The 24,762-nt window shown below is 43.7% G+C and overlaps 1 protein-coding gene across 2 annotated transcripts in view; it reads right to left on the bottom strand.

Moving 5' to 3' along the window:
- PRIMA1 (proline rich membrane anchor 1) overlaps positions 1-1,409 on the bottom strand; it is an 80,253-nt gene extending 78,844 nt beyond the window's left edge. For both annotated transcript variants that reach the window (XM_030558856.1, XM_030558857.1), the window contains exons 1-2: positions 642-1,409; positions 175-303 (exon numbers count right to left, since the gene is read on the bottom strand). In XM_030558856.1, coding sequence (XP_030414716.1) covers positions 175-267 — 93 coding nt within the window. In that variant the 5' untranslated portion in view covers positions 268-303; positions 642-1,409. The remainder of the gene's footprint in view (positions 1-174; positions 304-641) is intronic.
- Between the last annotated feature and the right edge of the window lie 23,353 nt (positions 1,410-24,762).

Raw genomic sequence — 24,762 nt, 5'->3', positions numbered from 1 at the left:
ACCCCAACCAGCAGTGATTATTTCCAGCTCAGGAGAGTCCTCTCCCTTCTCCCACTCCGGGCTACGGTCACAGGCCATCAGTAAATAACGCCAGAGGTTCATCTGTGCTGCCTGCCCCCTCCGACCCAACTTCTGAGTTAAAGGTGCCCGGGGCTGGGGCAAGGTTGGAGTTACCTGAATGAAGCCCCAGAGGGGGTGGAGGGCACAGTGCAGCAGCAGGGAAGGCCAGTAGCAGTGGAGGAGCAGCAGCAGCTCTCTGATCAGCATCACTCCTCTGGGCAAAGGGGCTCGACAGCTCACGACCTGTGTAACCGAACAGGGAGAGCGCACAGCAAAGGCGTTTCCGATCGCACTCCCACCCGCAGAGGACTGTGCCTCCCTCCCCGAGATCTTCCCAACTTTAGTTCTAAAGGGGTGCGGGGGCGGGAGGGGCCTTTGGAAAGCTTCGCAGCTACAAGCAAGTCTGGCTTCCCGGGTCAACAAGACGTGCACCCCACGCCCCAGCTTCCCCCTCTCTCCTCCCCTTCGGGCATGCGAGCGGCGGGGACCCTCTCCCCAAGAGAATGGGTGTTGGTGATGCTCGTAGCGCAGCTCCTGCCGCGCAGGGCAAGCACCCAGATCGCTGCTGTTTTCCTTCTTACCCTGGGGGCGGCCGGGGGCTGGGCTCTGGGTCTCAGGTGAAGCAGGACGCTGCTGGCGCTTCCTTTACATGCTGTGGCGGGGCACTGGGTGCAGGCAGAAAAGTTTGCAGCAGGATCAGTCGCAGCTGGTGCGCCGCCTGGTTCCCCCCTGGCTTTGCCTCCGCTCGCTGCTGAGCCGGATCCCTGGAGCCCAGCAGCCTCTCATCGGGGGGAGGAGGGGCGGAGGTGAGGGGCTCCTTTCTCAGAACAGGAGCTTGCCCAGCAAAAAGAAGCAGCAGCAGCCCGGCCAGTCCTGTGTGTGTGTCTCTGGCTCCGAGGAGGGAGCCCACCGCCCGAAAAGGAACCTGAGCTCCAGCCTGCAAAACGCCACTTGATCTCAATGGCTGTAGGTAGGATGCGAAGCCCCAGAGGATAGTCCAAGTCTCGGAGCAATCCCCACCTCTTTCTCTCTCTGCAATTGCAACAAAACTGCAGGCTCCCCAAAGAAAAAGTGCCAGACAGGGTGCCCAGGAGCCCAAGCGAAATCAGCTGTGAAATCTGCTCCCTCTAGCCCCTCTCCTCTCCAAAAGCGAAGAGATCAACTGCTCCCGTCCGCACAAAGCTCCCTTCCTGCAAGTAGTAGGGTTGGTGTCTAGTGCCTTGCCACTTCCTTTGGGTACCAGATCCTCAGCTGTCCATCACCAGAGCCCCAAGAAACAGCAGGCTAGAGAGAGAGAGGTCGGTTGTGCAGAGCCCATGGGAGGGAGCAGAGCGGACGACAGGGCTGGAGAGGCGCTCCACATGCAAAAGGAAAGGGAAGGGGGAGGAATATGAGAGCAAAGCCAGAGGCTCCTGGCTCGCCTGTGAATTTAATCTCTCCCCTGCCTGCTGCTGCTGCAGTGATTTTTCATACCCATCTAGCGAGCCCATTGTGGGTTTGGCACTTGGCTCGGTGCTTTTTCTTCCCTCCTAGGCTCGGCTGATGTCACTCGATCGGGGATTTCTTCTTGGGAGGCTCAGGGGTTTTCTCCCACACTCATTACAAGATCATTGCAGGTTGGAAACTGACAAGGTTCCCCTCTCCTCCTCCTCCCCCCCCGCCCGCCCCCATTGCTGCTGGAGGCAAGTTAGCAGCGTTCTGGGAGGCGAGCGTGACTTTGAAAATACCCCCCCCCCATGGGGCACCTCAGTGGAATAAGTAAAGCCCAGGAACGCTTGCAGGTTTAGTTGTTTTACTCATTTCTATACAAGTGGCTACTGTGGGAGACACAGTTATAGAAAATACAATCAATTAGTATGAATGTTTCTACAGCACCTGCCATTTGAGGATCCCAAAGCACTTTACAGTATTAATGGATTTAGCCCCAGTGTGCCCCAGCAGGTTCGGGAAAGTATCATCATCCCCGTTTTAAAGAGAGGGAAACAGAACGAGAGTGGTTAATGGCTGGATTTTCAAAGGTGCTAAGCACCTGCTGCTCCTATTGCAATCAAAGGGGGCGATTGGGTGCTCAGCACGTCTGAAAGTCAGGTCTTAAGTGGCATGTTGATGGTCCCACAGCAAGTGTGTGACAATGGTGGTTGTAGACCCCCAAGTTTCCTGACTCCCAGGGCTGGGCCTTCCCTATCCGAGATTAAAGCACATTAATAAAACCAATATTGCAACAAAAACAAGCAAAAAAGTCACAAACCTTAAACATAGTCAGCACCCTGACAGCCATGCGACTTGAAGCCCTGAAGGTTTGATGGGCCACAAAGGGTACAAATGTCAGTCAGATGCCTTCTGCTGGGAAGCGACATTTCTTTCAACCTGGCGTGTGGGATTATCCTGTCATGTGAGGGAATTATTTGCTGTATGGTGTTTTTTTTTTTGGTGTTTCGTGAGATGTAATAATGAAAGACACTTTGAGACATTCGTTTCTATTGTGTTTCTATGTGATAATGAAGCACATTGGAACATTTAAGAGCGCGTGCAGGGAAGTGAATAAAGAATCCTTTATTGTAAGGGTGGCACAGTCTTGCCTCTTTACAAAGAAGAAATGGAGTGGAAAGATGAAAATGGGTTTAGTTTTTTTAGTGAGCCTGATAATGAGCAGAGCTGTGGGAGGGCCTGTGAATAGTGGCTGTTTCCGTAAGTTAGATTTATCATATGTCAACACGCTAATAAACATTTTTGCTGTGTCGATAGCTTGAGTCAATTTGTAGTGTCACACTCTGTTTCTAATTATGGAGAGAGATGGGCCTAAATCAAAATGTCTCATCTGAACACCTCCCAGACTGTGGGGGTGTTTGAAATCCAAATGTGGATCCAGATCCAAATTTTGCAAATTGGTCGCTGTCTTTATGATGGGCCAAAGCAAAATCCTGGAGCTGAACATCTCAAATATTGTAGTGCTTGGGCTCCAGATGTGAAGTCTTAAGCCCAACTCTAGTTATGTATTTTATACACAGGTTTGAATGAGGGAGCGCAGGGATGCGAGATTATTTTTTCTCTCTACGTTTCTGGGACAAATTCAGCATAGTTAAGCAAAATTACAGTTTCACAACTCCACTTTGTGAAGCAAGAATAAAAATATGTCAACGCCATTGCAAATAAGGGCTAGAATTCTTCTCTTACACCACTGTTACATTGGTGTAACTCCACTGACTTCAGTGAACTTAACCCTGATTTATACTAGGGAATCAAGCTCAGCAACGTCTTATAAATGTACACAATGCAGCTGAACTTAATGGACCAGGATGAATTTGTCCCAATAGAACTACACATTTATTTGTAAATGAACGTGCGTGTATGTGTGTTTGAGAGAGGGCAGAATAAAGAGCGATGCATAGCTGATGACCTTGGATACAGTCAGTAATTGTACAATAAATATATTTTCTGTAATGATGCTGAAAAAGCTGCACTCCTTTTCCGTAGGTCTACTGCGTAACATACAGTACTTAATATATTGTCCTTGTTCAATTATAGTTTTTCCGAGCTGGAGTCGCAAGAGACTGCAAGCTTTTCAGGCTTTCTGGTGATTTCCTGAAGGTATTTCAGCACTTGATAGCAATACAGAACATAATAAATTGCACCATCTGTATACATAGTTCTTGGTTCCTGACAGAATGAGAGATAAGGCTTAAGGCATTGTAAACCAAAAAATACAACACAGATTTCTTTTCTTTCCATGTTTACAGTGACTTAATGTCAAAAGAACTGTGGATTCTCCTGCCATTAGCAATTGTCCCCATACCAGCTCTAAGTGTTGTTCCTTTGGCCCAAAGACACACCAGGGAACTAAGGGCACAGTGGACCAAACTCTACTCCCAGTTCCATGAGAGCAGCCACAGTTGGTGTTGCGGCACTAGTGTAACTAAGAGCTGGTCCACACTGGGGGGCGGGGATTGATTCGCGTAGCTGAAGTCGAAGTATCTTAGTTCAACTTACCTGGCCATCCTCACAGCGGCGAGTCGACTGCTGCGGCTCCCCCGTCGGCTGCACTTACTCCTCCTGACGAGGTGGAGTACGGGCATTGATTCACGGATTGATTTATCGCGTCCAGACGAGACATGATAAATCGATCCCCGATAGATTGATTACTACCCGCCGATCCAGTGGGTAGTGTAGACGTGGCCTTAAGAGCTGATTTTGGCCTACCTGACTGGCACATTTTCTGCTTTGGGGTGGTAATTTGGCATTAATGAAACCACTGGACTGCAAATATTTTAAATCAGATGTTGAACTGTGGGTCAAATCCTGCACTCTTTACCCAGGCAAATCTCCCATTAAAGCAAATGGGATTTTAGCATGTGTAAGTGCTGAGTATGGACCCTATTCTCCTCCACATATGATACCAGTGTCCTCCATTAACTCCAGGGGGACTTAGTGGTTTTCTGCATGGGGAGAATAGGACCCCAGAATTTTACCTCTGTGAGAAAGATAAATGATATGATTGGGTCATTAAAGAATTATAGACCCTGATTTAGCAGAACTTAAGAAAATGTTTAACTGTAAGTGTGTAAAGTTAAGTACATGCTTAAGTGCTTTTCTGAATTGTGACCTCATCAAAGGACAAAAGCACAGGTTTAAAGTTAAGTTAAATTAATTTTAAGCACATGATTAAACCCTTTTGTTTAATGTTAAGCACATATTTAAGTGTTTTGTTGAATCAGAGCCAAAATTAAGGACTGCGTGATTTTCTGTGATAGAGATACTATGCGTACACTGAGAGACAGGCAAGGCTGAGTGGTTTGATCTCAGGACCAGTAACCAAGAATTCTTGAATTGTAATCTCTGGTCTAACAATAACATCCTCTGTGGCCTTGGTCAAATAACTTAAACTCCCTGCCTCAGTCTCCTTATCTGTTAAATGGCAGTGTAAAACGCAGCTACCTGAAAGTGGTGGTTTGAGGTTGAATTAGTTAATGAGTCCTGTCCTGCAACGTGTGCTTAGCACCATGCAACGTTGGGCATTATGAACCTATAAATCAACATCACTCCAGATTCTGGCTCGGTGTTGGCAAAGTGAGCCTGAAAAGTGTCATGGAAATGTGGTTTGAATTCTAAACAAGATTTGTTTGAAAAAAGTTTAATCTCTTTCAGGAAAATGCTGTTTGCACTGTATTACTCAGATGATCTAGCAAAAGTAACCCACAAACCAACACCAATATTTTACTCTTGTGATATACCCAAATAAATTGGCAACAACTTCAGGTAAACTGACAGTTACTCCAGATTTACACCAGAGTAAGAAAATAATGTTACCCCAAATGACTGTTTTGTGGGATATTTACTTAGGTCCTTGGTTTGATTAGCATTGATCAGACTAGTTTATTTTGTTCGGTTATAGAAACATTTAGTGATAAACAATACAGTCATGGTAACATTCTGCTTTTCTGACTATTCAGGGAACATTACAATAACTGGAACGCTGATTAGCAATCAGAATAATTATTGTTATTCTTATATTCCAGGTAGCCATCCTGGTTAAGATGATCCATAAGAATAATTTATTTTTTTCAGTATAGACTGATTTTATGATATTATTAAAGTGCTTTGGAGACTGGGCCAAGAGTTGTAATGCTGTACATCTGGAGTAATATAATGGAAATCATGAAGTTACTATGGATTTACCCCCATGTAACTTTGTCCCCACCTCTTCTGATGTAGCAAGCAGGCTTTTAGCTGGAGCGGAGACTGAATCAAAGAAAATGAAGGTTACCACATCCCAAGGAAGGGCTTCGTGGTCAGTCAAGGCTTGGAAGCTGCCATTTAACATTCTACTGCTTGCTAATGATATTTCTGGACATATGCCAGTGAACTCAAGAAGAATTTAGTTAGCTTCTTCCTGAACCACTGAGATACCTAATTTTCTACCTGGGGAAAAAATTAAAGAATACACAAGCAAACAAAGAAAATAATGATTGATATTTCAAAGCCTTGTCATGCCCCATAGCATAGTCTCTCCATCAGTCTTACAGCTCTCTCCTTTTTCAAGAATATCATCGCCCCCTTTCAAGCGAAGAAGCTAGTCACTGTTTAGGGCCCTGGGGATGTTCCATTTGGGAGTAGAAATTGGGGACAGTCAGGCATTTCTTTGATACAGTTTATTTTATTTACAAAGAATGTACAAAGTCCCATGTCTCTGAAAGTCAATGGAATCAAATAGCAGGAACAGCTTCCTTTGCTCACAGCACCAAGAACTCTCATTTTTTGCAGCCTGAATCCCTGACTCAAAACCCTTTTCCCAAGTTTTGTCCAGAGTCAGACACCATACCGTCAGCTGCTCCTTCCAGTTGCTTGCATTTGGGTGTTCTGTCTTCCCTCTCTCCAGTGGTGCAAGTAGAATTCATTTCTTACCGGTATGCTGCACTCATGGGAGGTACACAAAGGGAGGCACCACCTAAGGGGGGGCACGTGACCGCTCCCGTGACCCCCCCGGTGACTCCTCCCCACCCTGCCCTCACCCCGTCCCCTCCCCAGGATCCATCCCACACTACCTGGGTGGGGAGAGGCCCTGTCCTTCTCCTGCTGTGCTGGAAACTTCTGAACTGCAGCTCTCTCTAGAACCATGGTGGCAAAAGGAGCAGAATGTGGGGCCACCTGGCACAGCTGTGCTGCCACCAGCCTCACCCCATCCTCCAGCGGGGTTGCAGTACAGATCCCAGACAGGAGGTGCAGCTGTGTGGAAGAGTTGGAGGTGGGGCTAGGGGTGGTATAACCGCACCGGAGGAGCTGACGGCGTGGGGCCACCCAGCGGTCTCACGTTCTGCTCCTCCTGTGTCTTTCTGGTATGGAGTACTGGCTATAAATATTGTAGTGGTACGATGTACCGTACTGTACCACCCTACTTGCACCACTACCTCTCTCACCCCCGCCTGCCTAATACTCAGCAAAAGCCCTCCATTCTCTCTGTCCAAACTCCTGTGTGGATACATAACCTCTTTTATCTTAGATGCGGGCCTTCTGATTAACTCATAATGACCATTATGTTAATTGAAGGGTGCATTCACACCCAATCTCAATGTGGTTTTAACTCAACTCATAACACAGTTTCACCCAGCTCGTAACAACGCTATCAGGAGAACTTCACATATAACATTATCTTTGTTATTTCTAACTTTCCAATGATATGGAACACATTAGGCTACATCGACACTAGAAGCACTACAGTGGCACAGGAGGGCCACTGTAGTGCTTCTGGTGAAGACGTGTTAAGCTAACGTGAGAGAGCCCTCCCCTCAGCTTAATAACACCACTCTGCCTCCTGCCGACATAACCCTGTCTACACCAGTGCTTAAGTCAGTATAACTTACATCATTCGGGGGTGTAGATTATTCACATCCCTAAGCGACATAAGTTATACCGAAGTAAGGTCTAGTGTAGACAAGGTCTTACTATTCTTTTTAAAAATTTCTTTTGATCTATCTATCTATCGATCGATCATTCTAATTATCTTTGGTATTTATAGGTCTCCAAACTCCACAATATCGTAGTTCTTTTGGGCTTTCACCTAGAGGATCTCAAAGTATTTTACTGCCTGTGTCCAAAATATATATATAAAAAAGGATGCCTAAAGTGAGACTCCTGAGTCATATTTAGGCAGCTAAATAAATGGCCTGTTTTTTTCAAAAGTTCTGAGCATTCAGTAGCTCCCCTTGGTTCAAATATATAGGGATAAGATCCCCAAAGTTGTAAGGATCTTGATTAAAATATTTGAACTGGAGTGTGATTTTTAACATGAGGGGTTTCAATTAAACCTCTCTTGGGTTTCCCCCTACATAAGTCCTGGAGCATCATGATGTTAATAGAAATCAAAGTCAATGAAACTATACTGGTTTGAGTGAGAATAAAAACAAGACCTATGTATGAAGCTACATGACATAATCTATAGCTCGTGTTCATATGTGTGTTCTTTTCTCTGTGTGCATGTTAAATCACAAGACACTGCAAGTGTATGTTCATGGTGAAAAATGTACTGTGCTATGACTACAGTGCATGTAATTAGTGTGGTCTTGCATTTTCCAATTTGTTGTTATGAAATGTTGCTTGGTTAAGTGCAAAAACACGCATCCTGCTTGTCCACCTTCAGTAGTTTGTCACGATTTGTTGTCTTCAGCAAATGGATCCGATTAGAGCATCATTGTTCTTTATTTATTAAAGGGAAAATATTGTGCCATTAATTATTAAAAGCACCCAAAGAAGTCCCAATATCTTGAATTACTTCCAAACCAGCAGATCATGTATAGTGTGATACTGTCTTTCTTTTCTGTGTGTTAGTTCTTGCCCAACTTTCGCCTCTTTTTACTTTCTAGGATTGAATACCCACCGTTTGCACTTGTAAATGATTGTACATATACACTGCTTGCACTCACCACACTCTATCTGCAGTTCCCTTTCTAAGATCTGACATCAGATAAAAGTAACATAGGGCTTGATTATGTAATTAATTTTCAGGCAGAACTCCTAATTAATTACATTGCAGACTTCTGCTTTAAAAATTGATAGTACATAATGGCCTGTACTTATTCCTCCGTCTATGAACATGCCGTAATTAGCTAATATAACTTACTAAACATCAGTTAGTTAAATCTTTCCCAACCCTAAGTAGAAATACCTATTTGCTTATTTTGCATCACTCTGTTAAAGCTTTCATTTGTCTATTATATTTAAGGCTGTTGTAAATGAAAAATAAAAGCAGGATGGTCCTTGGCTATATTATTATTGAAACTGATAAGGCTAAGACTGAGTAAGCTTAATCACGTGACAGTGCAAATAGAACTGTCCAGACATTGAGCATGAACAGGGAATCACCTTTCCCCAAGGAATAGATAATGATCTATGTGGCTCCTTTTTGAGACACGAGGTGGGTGAGGTAATATCTTTTATTGGACCAACTTCTGTTGGTGAGAGAGAGAAGCTTTTGAGCTACACTGAGCTCTTCCTCAGGTCTGGGAAAGGTTCGACCTTGTATTTAGCTGTGATGCTCTGAGTACTTTTCCCAGACCCGAGGAAGAGGCTCTGTGTAGCTCAAAAGCTTCTCTCTCTCACCAACAGAAGTTGGTCCAATAAAAGATATTACCTCCCCCACCTTGTCTCTCTGAGGATCGACACGACCCAGCAACACTGGCTCCTTTTTGTTCAGTTTCACCTGCACGCATCACGCATGAAGCTCTGCACATTTGATTGCGGATGCCACAGGTGTAGAACTCATTAAAAGGAAATGAAAGTCTCTAGTTTTACTTTTCAATAAAATCCTTTTCCTGGCTGTCTCTTCAGTGAACCCCTAGGAGTCAGAATCCTCTCCAAAACAAGCCAGGGGGATTTCTATCACCAGCATGTATATGATTGAGCTATTTGAGATGGTTCCTTTCATATCGCTATGAGTGATTGTTCTAGAATCTAGTGGAGAATTTGGTCTAAAGCCTGTTAATGTGACATGACAGCAGCACTGAGGGCCTAATCCAATCTTATTGAAGGAATGTGGCTTAGGCCCTAAGGATCCTTAGGATCCGACTCTCTCATCTGGAACTCAACATGCATTGGATGAAAAGAGTGAAAGTAATGCCCTGTCCTCTCAAAAGACAGCAAATTACCTGGTACTTTATATTCTTGCCATTAGCTAGAGGGGAGATTACTTGGCTTGATCACTTTTCAGATGTATTGCAGAAATAATGGCCATGGCCACTGTAAAAGTAGGAGTAGCAGCTTCCATGGTGAGCTGCCTCTAAAGACAATGGAGGAAGCAAAAGGAGAATATGTTAATCTCATCTGTCCCTTGCACAGTCATATATGTCCAGGAAACAGAATAACATTTCCTCATTACTATGTTTTAAAGACAATCTATTTCATAATTCATTTCTTTCCCTTTCTGTCCATGTCTTCTTTACATGTTACTTCTATTTTTATTAGAGAAGGGGCCCAACCTGTAAGGTTAGAACCCAGATTTTAAATACCCTCTTCCCCTTCTGCAAAGTTTAGAGATAAATAGTTCAGCCCATCATTGTGATTGGGGCCAACCAAACATCTGGATTCATAGCCAGATTCCAAACTGTGGGGGGATCTTTGGCTCTGGGTGCTCAGATAAAATGATGAGGGTCCTGGAATAAAATCCTGTAAAGATACACAGTAAAAGAGTGAGGAGGGGGTCTGGTTTGTATCTATATATGTCTGATTTATACTGCTTTTAATTATATACCATACTCCTGCTAAGCAAAGTTAGAAGAATTACTGGGAATAACCCAGGAAGAGTTGTTCAAAGAGAGCTGGTCGAGACACAAATAAACAAGAAAAATAATAGCCAGTGGAATAGAGGTTCAACACACAAAAAGACTCCCTTTCTTTGTACGTACATCCACACCATTTATACAGGAGGCAGGAACACATTGTGGTGGCTGATTGATTCTACTGTGTAAGGTTTTTTTTGATGATACTATAAACTACAGGAAAAGCTTGAATAATGTATGAAATTATTCAATAATTAATAAAAGTAATCAGAAACACTCGATTGAAAGGCAGCTTTGCAAATTATTTCTCACCATTCTTCGTTCGTTTCATTTCACAGCACATGCTTGAAATGAACAATTTCAATCCGTCCATTTTGATGCCTAGTTCTGTGTGTCTCTGTGTTAGAGACGAGATGGGAAGGCTCCACTTATTGCTGGGGAATTGTTACTTCTGTTACAGGTGTGCAGAAAGCGACTGAAATCTTTTCCGGCAAACCAAGCGGACTGCTTCAAGAGGAAGTAATTTGCTACAGGATGGAAGAAAGTGAGGACTGTTGCGTTCAGTAAGGCTCTGAGTCTGGCTGCACTAGAGAGCTTACAGCGGCACAGCTGCATTGGTGCACTTAAATTGGGGCATAAGTTATGTGGTGCAAGGTGGTGGCTAATTTACACCCCTGAGGGACATATGTCAACTCAAGCTGTAGTGTAGCCATAGCCTAAGACAGTGGTCCCCAAACTTTTCACGATCACGACCCCCTTACCCCTGTCCGTGCCCCTCTCCCATGGGAATTGGGGCCTGGAGCAGGGTCACGGCTCCCATGGGGGGAAAAAGGGGGGTGCAGGCAGGGGTGAGTAGGCCTGAGCTGGGGCTGGGCCAGGAGCGGAGCCACAGCTGAGGGCTGAGGCTGGGAGTGGGGCTGGGGTCAGGAGCAGAAGCTGCTGCCAGGCCGCAGTCAGGGGCTGAGGCTGGGGCTTGGCCCGGGAGCTTGGGCCAGGGCTGGGGGTACTGACTGGAGCAGAGCTGGGGGTGGGGTGTAACTGGGAGGTGCTCCCACCCTGCCCCCAGTGGGGAAAGGCCTGGGCCATGCTACAACCCCCTGCACGTTCCTCCGTGCCCCCCTGGGGGTCGTGCCCCACAGTTTGGGGACCTCTGGCCTAAGATTTGCTGAGCAATAATGTGTCGCTATATTAACTACCATTAAAGAAAAGAGTACAAAATTGCTTTGCACCCATCTTGCAATTGTATGTACACTGTCTTCTGCAGTTCTTCCAGAGCTCATGCGCCTGAGACATTTATCTCTGGGTGATCTGCACAAAAGCCACCATGCTGCAAAATTGCCACAACTACCCAGTGTGGTGGGGCTGCAAGAGAAATGGCCAGATGCAGGGAGGAAGAGGAGAGCTGCACACCTGTGCACCAGAGAGCTAGGCTGTGCTCTGTGTCTGATTAAGACAATCTCCAGCTGAGCTGTTTGATTTGCCTGAGGGCAGAGGCTGCTTTTCCAGGTAGGGACAGTGGCTGGGACAGTTGCGGAGGTGCTGGGCTAACGCCCTGTGGCCTGCTGCTAAATTGTGCTGTATGCAGATTCTCTCACCCCAAACCCTGTCCTAAGGCCATCTCTGTTACCTTGTGCTCCTCTGCCAGTTTGTCGTATCCAGCTGTTGTCTCTCATCTGATACTTCTAGTGTAAGTGCTTTGGGACAGGAGCTATTATTGCACTATGTATGTGTACTGTTCCTAGTCCAGTGGGACCCCGATCCTTGAATGGGGCCCCTAGGCATGACTACAATATAAATAACAATACATTGCGGACATGGCGGGGGAGAAGGGCGTACATCACCCTCAGAGAATTGCCAAGTTAGGCACGAGAGAACTAAGAACAACACAAACACTTTGTTTTCATAAATCCTAGAAGCCAGGGATGGAAAAGACCCATTGGATCAAGTCCGTCCCCTGCCAATGCAGTGTTGTTTCCTCGAATGCATTCTTGTGTGCGGTGTCCCATTTAGTTCTAAATGTCTCAAGTGAAGGATTCTGGCTATTAGAGCTCACAGCCAAGATGTTTGTCCTGCCATTAACTCTAGTTTTTACTTTACTGACTCTCATCCCATTACCGCATTCCTGTTACTACCCAAGTCTGACTCTTCCATCTTAAGACTCAGTTTTACCATCCTTCCTCCTATTAAAAAGTATCTTATGAAACAATTATTCCCACTGACTTCACTAGAACTGAATATGGAGGAAGGTGCTATGCAGGAAGATTGAGCCTGTAGCCCTGTCTTTACAGGGAATGTTATCAAATAGTTCCTTCCGTTGTTAATACCGGCCTACAGTAGACACAGTCTTTGTGTCTACACTACTGTAGGCAACTATCACATCTCCATCACTTCCTTATTTGTCACTTAGCCCAGATGTACACATCAAAGGCCAAATTCTGCCACTTTTACCCATATCAAGTAGTATCTTACTTTGTAACTATCCTCACTGATTCCAATGGGACTACTCACGGAGTAAGGTACTATTCATTGTGAGGAAGGGTGGCAGAATCAAGTCCTAAGTTAGTCTCTCTTCATATAGCCATAGAATCCACAGTGTATTTTTGTTTAGACAGTGGCATCAGCTCCCATTATGTTGCTTCCATTACAACATGAGCAACCAAAATTACATCTGTTGTAGTCAGCAGTGACATTATATATAGTGTTGTAGCTTGATGTTAGTTAATGGCAGAAAAATAAATACAAATTTGATCTTGTCGCTCAGCTAGAACTATGGTTAATACTTTACATAGACCCAGGGTGAGAGTTAAGAGCCACATATCCAAATAGCTGGGGTCATATGTAATTACAAGCTTATAACAGACTATTGATCTGTTATTACTGCATATCTAACAGGAAGATATTACAAAACTAATGCTAGGCCACTGTTGGCAGCACAGCTCAGTACCAAGCCGTGCTGTAAGGTGGTAGAGGTGGGAGTAATGTGGAGGAGACCAGCACAATATTTGGAACTCTCAAGATCCTAAGGGATTGTCCTGTGTATTTTTGGTCTGTATGTGGTTAGCAGGCCAAAGCCAGGGCCGCACGGGGGGGCGGGGGGGGGGCAAGTGGGGCAATTTGCCCCAGGCCCCGCTCCACGGGAATATAGTATTCTGTAGTATTGCAACTTCTTTTTTATTGAAGGGGCCCCCGAAATTGCTTTGCCCCAGACTCCCTGAATCCTCTGGGTGGCCCTGGCCAAAGCCATAAACCTACCTACGGCTCTGCTTCCTTCATCCACATAGCTGCTAGTTCCTTCCTCAAGGAGATAAATGCATCTGGAACCACACTGAGTTTACGGAGTCACTTTTTCCCCTTCCACAAGTTTTGGCGTGGAAGGGGATGATATTTCTCTATAATCGGACATTATCAAACTCTTAGCATCAAATTCAGCCCCATGTAACCAGACACAACTTTCACTGATTTCAGCAGCAATTGTGCCAACTTGCTGCAGCCGGGCTGAATTGGTCATTAAAGCTGGCATTTCTTTTGTCTCAGAAATATCTAGCACTTCTGTTCCATTCAGAAAATATATTACAGAGTTCTGTCTGCATTCGGGAAGGGAGACCCATCTGTTTTCCAGCTGCTAGTAATGGAAGCTGTCACAAGGTGTTACCTCTCTATAAGTCACTGCATGATATATGTTTGAAAGTGCCAATGTCAACACAACAGAATGTTTTTCAATCCAATTGGCCATTATCAACATTTCAAGGGTATTTTCTCAGAGTCTGTGTGTTTATCTCAAGAGAAAGGAGAAAGATACCAAAGATTTTCCAGCATACAGAAGGCTATATTTGGCCATATCTCAGTGTTTCCCTCTTGTCCTGCCCCTTCTCTCAGTACATAAACTATCTTTCCTGGCTGTCTAATCCATTACATTTCTGTTAGTAGTGAGAACCCCATCTCTATTTCTTCACTCGGGGAAGTCATGCCAGTAGCATTTCAGAATAAGATTCTTTATGGACTAATATGACTTCTGTAAAATGATGTGCGTGCACACACACAGACACAGACACAGACACACACACACACACACAGAGCCACCTAACCTCTTTTTCCCTATTTCACTGTCTGTGACATAGATCTAAATAATTACCTACCTCAGGTGTGACTTCCTTCATCAGTGTTTGTAAAGCACATTGAGGTCCCTGGATGAAATGTGCTACAGAAGTTCAAAGCATTGTTATGTTATAAAATACTATAAATATTTAACTAGTGGTGGAGAAGTGAAAGGTTCTTTCTCCCACTGCCAAATGCCTGAGCAATCTGGGTCCCCAGACTGGTTTTATAAACCAGCACATAGTGGGCCTGATCCAGAGCCCATTGAATTCAATGGAAAGACTCACCTTGCTTTGGATTAGGCTCATAGTGTGTGAGTGCCGTATATGTGAGTTCTATGCTAACGCTCACAGATGGGCACAGAGGCTGAAAGTTAAGACAAACAGCCAACCTTATATAAAGATTCCATTGCTTTTGTTATTGTTGTTCAAGCCAGATGTTTCATATAGTTTTAAGGGAGTTTTCAGTGAATCTAGGTTCATCTTTCACCCTTCAGATCAATTGCACTTGCACTTCCCAGTGCATGTACACAGGATACAGTGTGCCCATCACCAATTACATTCTCGACAAGGCTTGACAACAGTGTGTTTGGAAAAGTAGAAGTGTAAGAAAAAAAGCAAAGACACTGAAATGCTTTACACGAGTCCCTGCTTTGGATGTTCTCATGCACCAAGACATAAATTACAGAGACTGAAACATCACTCGTATCACACATTGTCACAGTAGCTCAAAATCACTTTCAGGGCTGTACCTCAGAGAAGTAGGTATGTAAATACTAGGACCTTCCCACTTCAAGTCTCTCTCCATTAATGAGAATTCACTGTCCTACAGTTTTGACACACCATTGGCTTTGATCCATACACCAGCCATTGGAGTCTTTTGCATGTTAAAAGTATATCTTCTGCTTGAAGAAGCTAAGCCTCCCATCTTCAGCGTTTTAAAGCAGTTCAATCTGCTCCCTATTGTGTTACTAATTTTTTAAAAGTTCAGATCCTGCTCTGTTCGTTTCTCAGTGCTATCTTAACAAACTAGTATGTTTGGTAGAAGAGAGTAACAACGTAGATAGGGACAGACTGAGCTTTTTGGATCAGCCCCGAATAAGTGGTTGTGTGTAACTGCTCCACCCCAGGGCCAGACACCTCAGAGAATCACAGTTCCTCCTTATACACTATGGGAAAGAGAGGAAGGCAAATACTGTAGCTCTTAAAAGGCTGCAGCTTCCTTCCCTCCTCACACATGGGCATCTTCACCCACTTTAACACCTACCTGCCCACTTGCTCAGAGTGAGGAGTATCCAGAGAGCCAGGGCTGCGCTTTGCTATAGACTCAGACTGAAGATGTGGGTAGGCAGAGCAACCGGGTTACCTGTGGAGTAAGGTGCTCACTCAGTGTGAGTGAAGGAGCCAGAATCTAGCGCTTACACTGTAAGCTCTTTGGGCAAAGATTGTCTTTTACTCGGGGCCAGATTGTGACCCCTTGTTCACAGGGCTGAGCATGACAGAAATAGTTGCATTGAGGTCAGCAGGACTACCCATAGGAATAACTGTTTATCAACATAAAGAGTTCACAGTCCAGCTCAATGTGTTTGTACAATGCCTAGCTCTAGAGGTTACTGTGATATGAATACATAGAAGAAGAAGAAGAAGAAGAAGAAGAAGGGTAAAGGTAGCAGAATCTGGTCCTATAATTACCCAGGGATTAAGGTGCTACTTAATGAGAGTAAAAGCAGCAGAATCTGGTCCTTACTAAAGACAATCCATTATATTTTACATATGCCACCCAAATGCACACAAACTTTGAAGTGTAGTTTTGGAATGTTCTCTAGCAGAGAGATAATGATCTAGCAGAGTGCTCATCGTTATATTGCTGACTTTCCCTCACAGAGAGTTTAATCTGTTCCCATCTTTCAAAAACCAATCTTATTTTATTGATCACCAGACCTAGCTTTTCTTTTATCATGCCCCTTAGATTATTTCTTCTTTTAATTCCCAGATGTATTACCCACTCCTCAGCTGCTGATCTGAGGTTTGATGCTGTACAATACACCTTGACGCACCCTTCTGAGACTGCCATTATTCTGAATTCATCCCAGTATATCCTAAGCAGTTGGAGAGCCTCTGATGAAAAGGTGTTAAATAAACGCAAAGCATGATATTATCAGCACTTTAAATCATGACAGATTTGTCAGGTTTGGAACATGAATACATGTTTTTGTGATTCAGTGTCATAAACAGATAGCTAAGGGTTAATGTCTCTTTTACCTATAAAAGGGTTAACAAACAGTAACCTGAAACACCTGACCAGAGGACAAATCAGGAAACAAGATTTTTTCAAATCTGGGTGGAGGGAAGTTTTGGGTGTGGGTTCGTTGTTCTTTGTCTTGTGTCTATGCCCTCTCGGCTCTGAGAGTGATTTTTCTATCTCCAGGTTTTCTAATCTTCTGTTTCCAAGTTGTAAGTACAAGGATAATAAGACAATAGGTTTATATTGTTTTTTTGTATTTACATGTGTGTAGTTGCTGGAATGTGTTAAATTGTATTCTTTTTGGATAAGGCTGTTTATTCATTTTTTTCTTTTAAGCAATTGACCCTGTATATTGTCACCTTAATACAGAGACCATTTTATGTCCTTTTTCTTTTTTTTTATATAAAGCTTTCTTTTTCAGACCTGTTTGAGTGTTTTTCACTGGTTAAGGCTAAGAAACGAAGGGGGGGGGGAGTCTCTTTGTGTTAGATTTACTAAGCCTTACTTTGCATACCCTCTGGGTGAGGGGGGGAGAGAGGTTAGATCTCTCGGTACTTGTGTTTCAAGGACTTGAAGCAGGGAGGGTGGAATCCCTTTGTTTAGATTCACAGAGCTTGAATCTGTATATCTCTCCAGGAACCCAGGGAGGGAACACCTGTAGGGGAAGAGGGAGAAGGGAAGTGGATTATTTCCCTTTGTGGTGAGACTCAAGGAATCCGGGTCTTGGGGTCCCCTGGGAAGGTTTTGGGGAGACCACAGTGAGCTAGGCACTGTATAATTGCTGGCTGGTGGCAGCAATTACCAGGTCCAAGCTGGTAACTAAGCTTGGAGGTTTTCATGCTAAAACCCATATTTTGGACACTAAGGTCTAGATCTGGGAAGAAATGTTATGACACTCAGCCATGAATAATCTATATTTGCATATAATATTTCTCTGTAGTCAACACACCTTCCTTCTGGTTTAATCCTTTTGACTTTTGCTGCTGCAGTGGAATCTAAAACTAAATTATAGAAGTCGTTATGGACTAGTTTAAAGAGTACTTGGCGAGGAGGAATCTTTGGGATATACATGGAGGCATCTATAGACATGGACGGCACCTAGTCATTTTTAGCAAGCAGGCACGGAAATGTTCACCAAAGCTAATTTTTCCCCATTTGCAAACAGATGCTTCCAATTTGCTCTCTCTGAATCCAGAGTTAACATGGGAACTTTATGTGCCCTTCTAACATTGTTAACCGAGTTTATTACAGTAGCACTGAGGGACCAACCAAGACTGGAGCCTCATTCTGCTTGGCACTGTACAAACAGAGAATAATAGACAGCCTTTGCCCCAAGAGCCTACGGTCTAAACAGACAAGACAGACAATAGGGGAGGACATATAACATACCAGCTGTAATTAGTATTAATAAGATCTATAAGTAATCTCATGTCAGAATAGCTTTCCTTGGAAAAATCAGTCTAATTTGGCTCGGAGATTATGCTGCTTGTCTAGCCATCACCTTAGCAATTATTTTACAGTTCATATTAAGTAAATAGGATGATAATGACAGCAACACAGCATCTAGGTTTTGAAATGACTGACATAAATGTATTTCTTTATGCCTATAGAAACTTTATTGAGTATATTAGAAATCCTGGGCTTGATTCTCCACTGTTGCACCAGTTTTTCAATAGGATGAATCCACTGTTGTAAATCTGGCATAACGGAGTGGAGACAAATGCCCTGAATGCCTTTCTAAGCTAGAGCTGTGAACCTGACCATAGCTGGGACCTGATCTTTCGATGAACTCTCCCAAGGCAGACCCCTGCACCCATGCAGAGTCCCATTGCCTTCAGTGGGACTCCATGGAAATACTTGGGTCTGCCATGTGGAGCTGTTTTCAGGGTCTCTTCCCTTTGGGTTGGTATCTCAGACTAGCAGCCATTCTAATGCATAGTATTCCCTGTGCTTCATTTTCATTGTGGGAGACCTTAGTCAGTCAAAGAGTGGTTAATATCCTGCTTTGTGGATGATTACTTTCAGAGCATATAACTGAATAAAATAATCACAGTAACTCAGAGATGTCCTTACCAGAACACCAATGTCTTTACTGTACCCTCATCCCGCACTTGAATTCTGTAAATGCTATTTTTATGTTGTTTTGAGTTGGCACAACTTCACACTAAATATGCTCAGAAACTCAGAGGACGCTAATGTTCAGAAGGAATGTTATTCCTGCCCAACCATATCATGTTAATACTACACTTTCCTATTTGTCCTGGAAGAGAGGTGAATAGACAGAGAGAGAGATGCACTGATTTCTGTGTATAAAGATCTTGTTCTTTCATTTTATGCTTTTGGACCATGATTACAGATGAGATAAATTTAGCCACTAGAGTCCTCAACCCTCACCAGTCTTCAAAAGTATTTTAATTATCATGATTCACTGGTTTCAATAAGGTAATTCATGTGTGATAGGTTACATTTATGTATAGGTGTTTGCAGGACTGGTGTTTTTGCATTCCCTTAATGATTAATTTAAGCAGTTCATCACATTTTAAACTCATTTCTATAACCACCTAAAAATGGACTCAACCTACTCATCTAACTTACACCAGTTTTACACTTATATGACTTCACTGACTTCAATTAAGTTGCTCTAGATTTACACCAATGTGTAAGGAGATCTCTATCATTGTGACATGAGGTCCTACACTCTATCATTTGTATAGCAGAGATCTTTTCTGTCAGTAATTTGAATTTCATACAATCTCCCAAACGGGGAATTTTTGTGTTTAAAACTTATATCTCATTCCTCTGTAATAATATGCTTTAATGCACATTTCTTATGTCAACCTCCACCACTTTAAGATCTGTTGTGTAGCTGCTCTATGTCAATGGGGAGAGCGTTCTCCCATCAACATAATTAATCCACCCCAACGAGGGGCGGTAGCTATAGTGGCAGGAGAAGCTCTCCTGCCAACATGGTGCTATCCACACAGTGTAAGTGTCAGTGCAATTTATGTCACTTGGGGGGTGCAAAGGGTTGCTTCCCACAACCACCAATAAAAATGAATAGCCCACTGGATTTGGCCACACTTGATTTGATTGTGTTGGCCTCTTTCTTTTGTCTGGAGAAAATCTGTTTATCAACGTTTCCATTTTAGTTATAATTTCAGCACAACTGCATACTCCTTTGTGGGTTGACTGTACATCCATCACACCATAATTTTTCCAATGACACATTATATGACACATTTTAGACACATAAGTGACAGAGTAGGGAATAGGGAGTTTTAACCTGGTAATGTTACATGGGAGTTTTACTAGTTTACTGTCTAGATGGTGATGGAAAATAAGAGTATGTCTTCACTGAGGGATGACATTTGACGGCCAGCACGTAAAGGGTGGCGGCTGCCCTTTGTAACTTGAGCCCAGGAGGAGGTTGGGGCCAGGTGACACCTTCTGCCTTGGGAAACTGGACAAAGGCTGGAGGAAGAGCAGGGGTGTGTGGCTGGGTGAGGCTGCTGGAGGGAGTTTTAGTTTGGAGCTGACTGGGGATATGTGGGGGAGGTCCAGAACCTGGGTCTGGGCTCTTCTCCCCCCAGGAGGGACCTGACTTGAGTGGTCCTGTTTTCTGTACCTACAAGCTCTGTTTTAGAGTGTGCTCCTGTTGTCTAATAAACTTTCTGTTTTACTGGCTGGCTGAGAGTGACAGTGAATCGCAGGAAGTGGTGGCTGCAGTGCCCTGACTCCCACACACTCCATGACAACATATTACAACAATAGTGAGTTGGGGTACACTGAGTGGGTCAGGCCAGCCCAAACTCATTGCTACATACCAGGGACCCCCTTGTCTTCTGGCATAGGGATGCTCTTAGGGTCACAACGTGCTTATGTACTTTGCTGAAATAGGGACTCTTTCAATAAATACTTTTGTGTTAAGAACCGCAAAGTGATGTCACCATGTTTTATAATCTAATATAAAAATAATTACTAAAGAGCTCTAAAATATCAGTGTATTCTCCGTTCCTTCTCCTTCCTGCTTTTGCCCCACTGCCTCCCTAAATCTTAGAGCTATATTCAGCTTTTGCTTATACTAATGCAAATCTATCAACTACATTGGGGCTGTGCCTGTTTTAAAGAAATTCAAATTAAGCCCTACCCATCTAGCTATGCTGGAGGTTCTTCGGACTAAACTGAAGATTCATTGTCAGCTGAACAATATTGACCTTTTACCCAACAAAGGAGACTTAGTGCCTGTTATTTATAGAAGACTTAAATAATGTAATTCTCCAAAAAGGCTGGATGCATAAAGCTAGAGCTAGCATAACTCACACATACCATAAACATATCTATGACTCATACAGCAGACAGTGGATGAACGCACTGGATTTTATTGAACTGTAAGACCTTACGATAAATCTGCTGCTCCTTTCTCCATGTTCCACTCCCCTCCCTGCAGTGACATACTTTTTTGCCCCATGGTGACAAAAGGGTTGAGTTTTGCTACAAATCTCCTCAAAGTGGAAGATGGTGATAGTTGTTCTCCACAGTTGCTTCCAGGCAAGCACTGCCAGCAAGAACCCTGAAGTTTTTATGCTACCAGATAAATGTGACCTAACTGTGAATATTCTCCAGGGCTTTTTAATTTCTGAACATGAACAACATTGTTGTGACAGTTGGCCAGGTGCATGTCCTTTGTGATGGAGTGGTTGTTTTCAAAATCTCTCAGCTTGATTCACTTTTGTTCAATTTATTGTTGTCTCCAGTAGTTGAGATTAATGTGGATTTTATTTTATAAGTGAATATGAAGTTCATTTGCAGGATATTTATTGCTCTAGCAACGCAGCAGAGATAAATCTTTTTGAAACAAAATGTCCTACTGCTTGCTCTGGGTTCATTAAGTTTGTCTAAACACTTAAGAAGTTAACTTTTAGTCTCTGCCTAGCATCAATTCCTGTAAAGCTAGGACTTAAAAAGTAAAGTGCATTGAGCACAGTGTGTAGAGATGTGATATCCCCAGAATCATGGTCATGCAGTCTCCTCACCTACTGATTTTCATTTCAGAATCCAAGGCCATTATTAACAAATGAAGCTTATATCTGTGCTCGGTCTTGTGCACATTTTCATTCAACGTCACCAACATTTTAAGTGGAAGGGTAGGTATGTGTAAGCAGGTACCTTGCCCAACATGCTCTGCAACCACTGTCACAATATGTCAAGTTCAAAATCACTGAGGTTATTTTCCTGAGGTTTGGCATCACTACAAAGGAGAACAACAATAAGATAATATAAGAAACAGTTTAAAGTTCTCCCCAAGCCTGCTTGCTCCTTCAGGTCCTCCTTTAGGACTGCTCACCCCACACCTAAAATCTTCTCTCCACAGAAAGCCACTTCACCTCCCCTATATCAAGATATGGTAATAAATCACTTATGCCAGTGAGTCAGCAGAAACAACTTAAGCCTTTCCGAGCAGGATCAACAGGGTAAACACAGAATGGCTACAGTTCTCTACTGTAAGAAATTTGGAATACTGGTCACACTGCTCTAAGACTGATCTTTCACATGTCTGTGTGTGATACATTACGGCCAATTTTTTCAAAAGCAACTAGTGATTTGGGGTTCCTCAATTTTTGAGTGCCCAACCTGAGACAACTTAAAAATGCCTGATTTTCAGAAAGCGTGGAGAACCTGCCCTTTGAAAATTAGGCTCAGTTTGAGAACCCAAAAATGGAGGAACCCAAAAACAGTAGTCACTTGGGAAAATCTTAGCCTATCTGTATAGAATTTTACTTGACATTTTATGTCCTGTGTGTAATCTGCATAGTTGAAGCTAGAAAATATAATTCTGAACACATAACTAGACCTATAGCACAGTTATGACAGTTTCAAAATGCCATGTGACAGGGGGCTATCTATGGTTGCTGCAGCACTGGGAAGTTTGTAGGTTTAAAAGAAGTCAAATAATCAGTTTCTGTTGGGATCAGTGATCCTTGGGTGTCGATTGCTGGGCTAATGAGGCAATTGGCTCAATAACTGGGAGGAACAGGGAGGTAAAGAGTGGTCTTAGAGAGTGAGCTGGGAAGAGGAGAGAGAGTTGTGTGGAAGCCTCTGTCTGCTGTATACCTAGGGTTCCTTCTTTGCAGTCTTGTAGCTCTGTTGGTCCCAGGATATTAGAGAGAAAAGTGTGGGTGTGGTTCTTTCTTTTGTGCTTGGAAAATGAAGATTAAAAGCACACAGGATGAAAGGGAAATGGCCTGTGTGTGTTCGTGCCTAGGAGACCACAAGAACAGGCTAGTCAGAGGTACTTATAAGTAGGTGAATGGATGCTCTATGGCATGCAAATATTTAGGACTACCTTTGTTTTTCATTAGTAATAATATATTTGTTCTGAAGCTCCTGCAATTTTACCTTATGCCACTGTGTTCTCACAAAACACAAGCTCTTGGAGTATGTAGTTTTATAAAAGACTTTAATACAAATACTTAGGCCTTGTCTACACTATGGGGGAGATCAATCTAAGTTACATAACTTCAGCTATGTGAATAATATAGCAGAAGTTGATGTACTTAATCTACTTACCACGGGGTCCACACTATGCTATGTCGATGGGAGCATCTCCTGTCGACTCCCCTTGCCCTTCTCGTTCAGGTGGAGTACAGGAGTTGACATGATCTGCGGTCGATTTAGCAGGTCTTCACTAGACCTGCTAAATCAACCGCTGATGCATCGATCGCTGCACATTGATCCCCTGGTAAATGTAGACAAGCCCTTATTTTTAAGTTAATAAATGATTCACTTCAACTTTACAGTATGAGAGATGCTCAGGCACTCATGTTCTATGTGTCAGGTATCAGAGGGGTAGCCAACATGATACAGTTCTCCGGTGATCTGGAAGCCTACTTTCGCAGTCTCCAACTCAAAGAATACTTTCAGGACAACACTGAACAGCACATTGATACACAGGTACCCTCCTACCAACAGCACAAGAAGAAGAACTCCACATGGACTCCTCCCGAGAGTCAAAATGACAGTCTGGACCTATACATTGAATGCTTCCGCCGACGTGCACAGGCAGAAATTGTGGAAAAACAACATCGCTTGTCTCATAACCTAAGTCGTGCAGAATGCAATGCCATCCACAGCCTCAGGAAACCACCCTGACATTATCATCAAAGAGGCTGATAAAGGAGGTGCTGTTGTCATCATGAACAGGTCTGACTACCAAAAGGAGGCCGCCAGACAACTCTCCAATACCAAATTCTACAGGCCACTTCCCTCAGATCCCACTGAGGAATACACTAAGAAACTTCACCATCTACTCAGGACACTCCCTACACTAACACCGGAACAAATCAACATACCCTTAGAGCCCCATCCAGGGTTATTCTATCTACTACCCAAGATCCACAAACCCGGAAAACCTGGATGCCCCATCATCTCGAGCATTAGCACTCTCACTGAAGGACTGTCTGGATATGTGGACTCTCTACTCAGACCATCTGCCACCAGCTGTCCCAGCTATCTCTGTGACACCACTGATTTCCTGAGGAAACTACAATGCATTGGTGACCTTCCAGAAAACACCATCCTAGCCACCATGGGTGTAGAGGCTCTCTACACAAACATTCCACACACAGATGGAATACAAGCTGTCAGGAACAGTATCCCTGATGATGCCACAGCACAACTGGCTGCTGAGCTCTGTGCCTTTATCCTCACACACAACTATTTCAAATTTGATGACAGTATATATCTCCAGATCAGTGGCACCTCTATGGGCACCCGCATGGCCCCACAATATGCCAACATTTTTATGGCCAACCTGGAACAATGCTTCCTCAGCTCTCATCCGCTCATGCCCCTTCTCTACCTATGCTACATTGATGACATCTTTATCATCTGGACCCATGAGAAGGAGTCTCTGGAAAAATTCCACCACGATTTCAACAGCTTCCACCCCACTATCAACCTCAGCCTGGACCAATCTGCATGGGAGGTCCACTTCCTAGACACCACGGTGCAAATAAGTGATGGTCACATTAACACCACCGTATACCGAAAACCTATCGACCGCTATGCCTACCTTCATGCCTCCAGCTTTCTTCCTGGG

The sequence above is a fragment of the Gopherus evgoodei genome, chromosome 4 (genome assembly GCF_007399415.2).
Source record: "Gopherus evgoodei ecotype Sinaloan lineage chromosome 4, rGopEvg1_v1.p, whole genome shotgun sequence".
In the NCBI taxonomy this organism is placed as follows: domain Eukaryota; kingdom Metazoa; phylum Chordata; order Testudines; family Testudinidae; genus Gopherus; species Gopherus evgoodei.
Note: the sequence above shows the minus strand (reverse complement) of the source record. Positions and strands in the feature narration are given on the sequence as shown.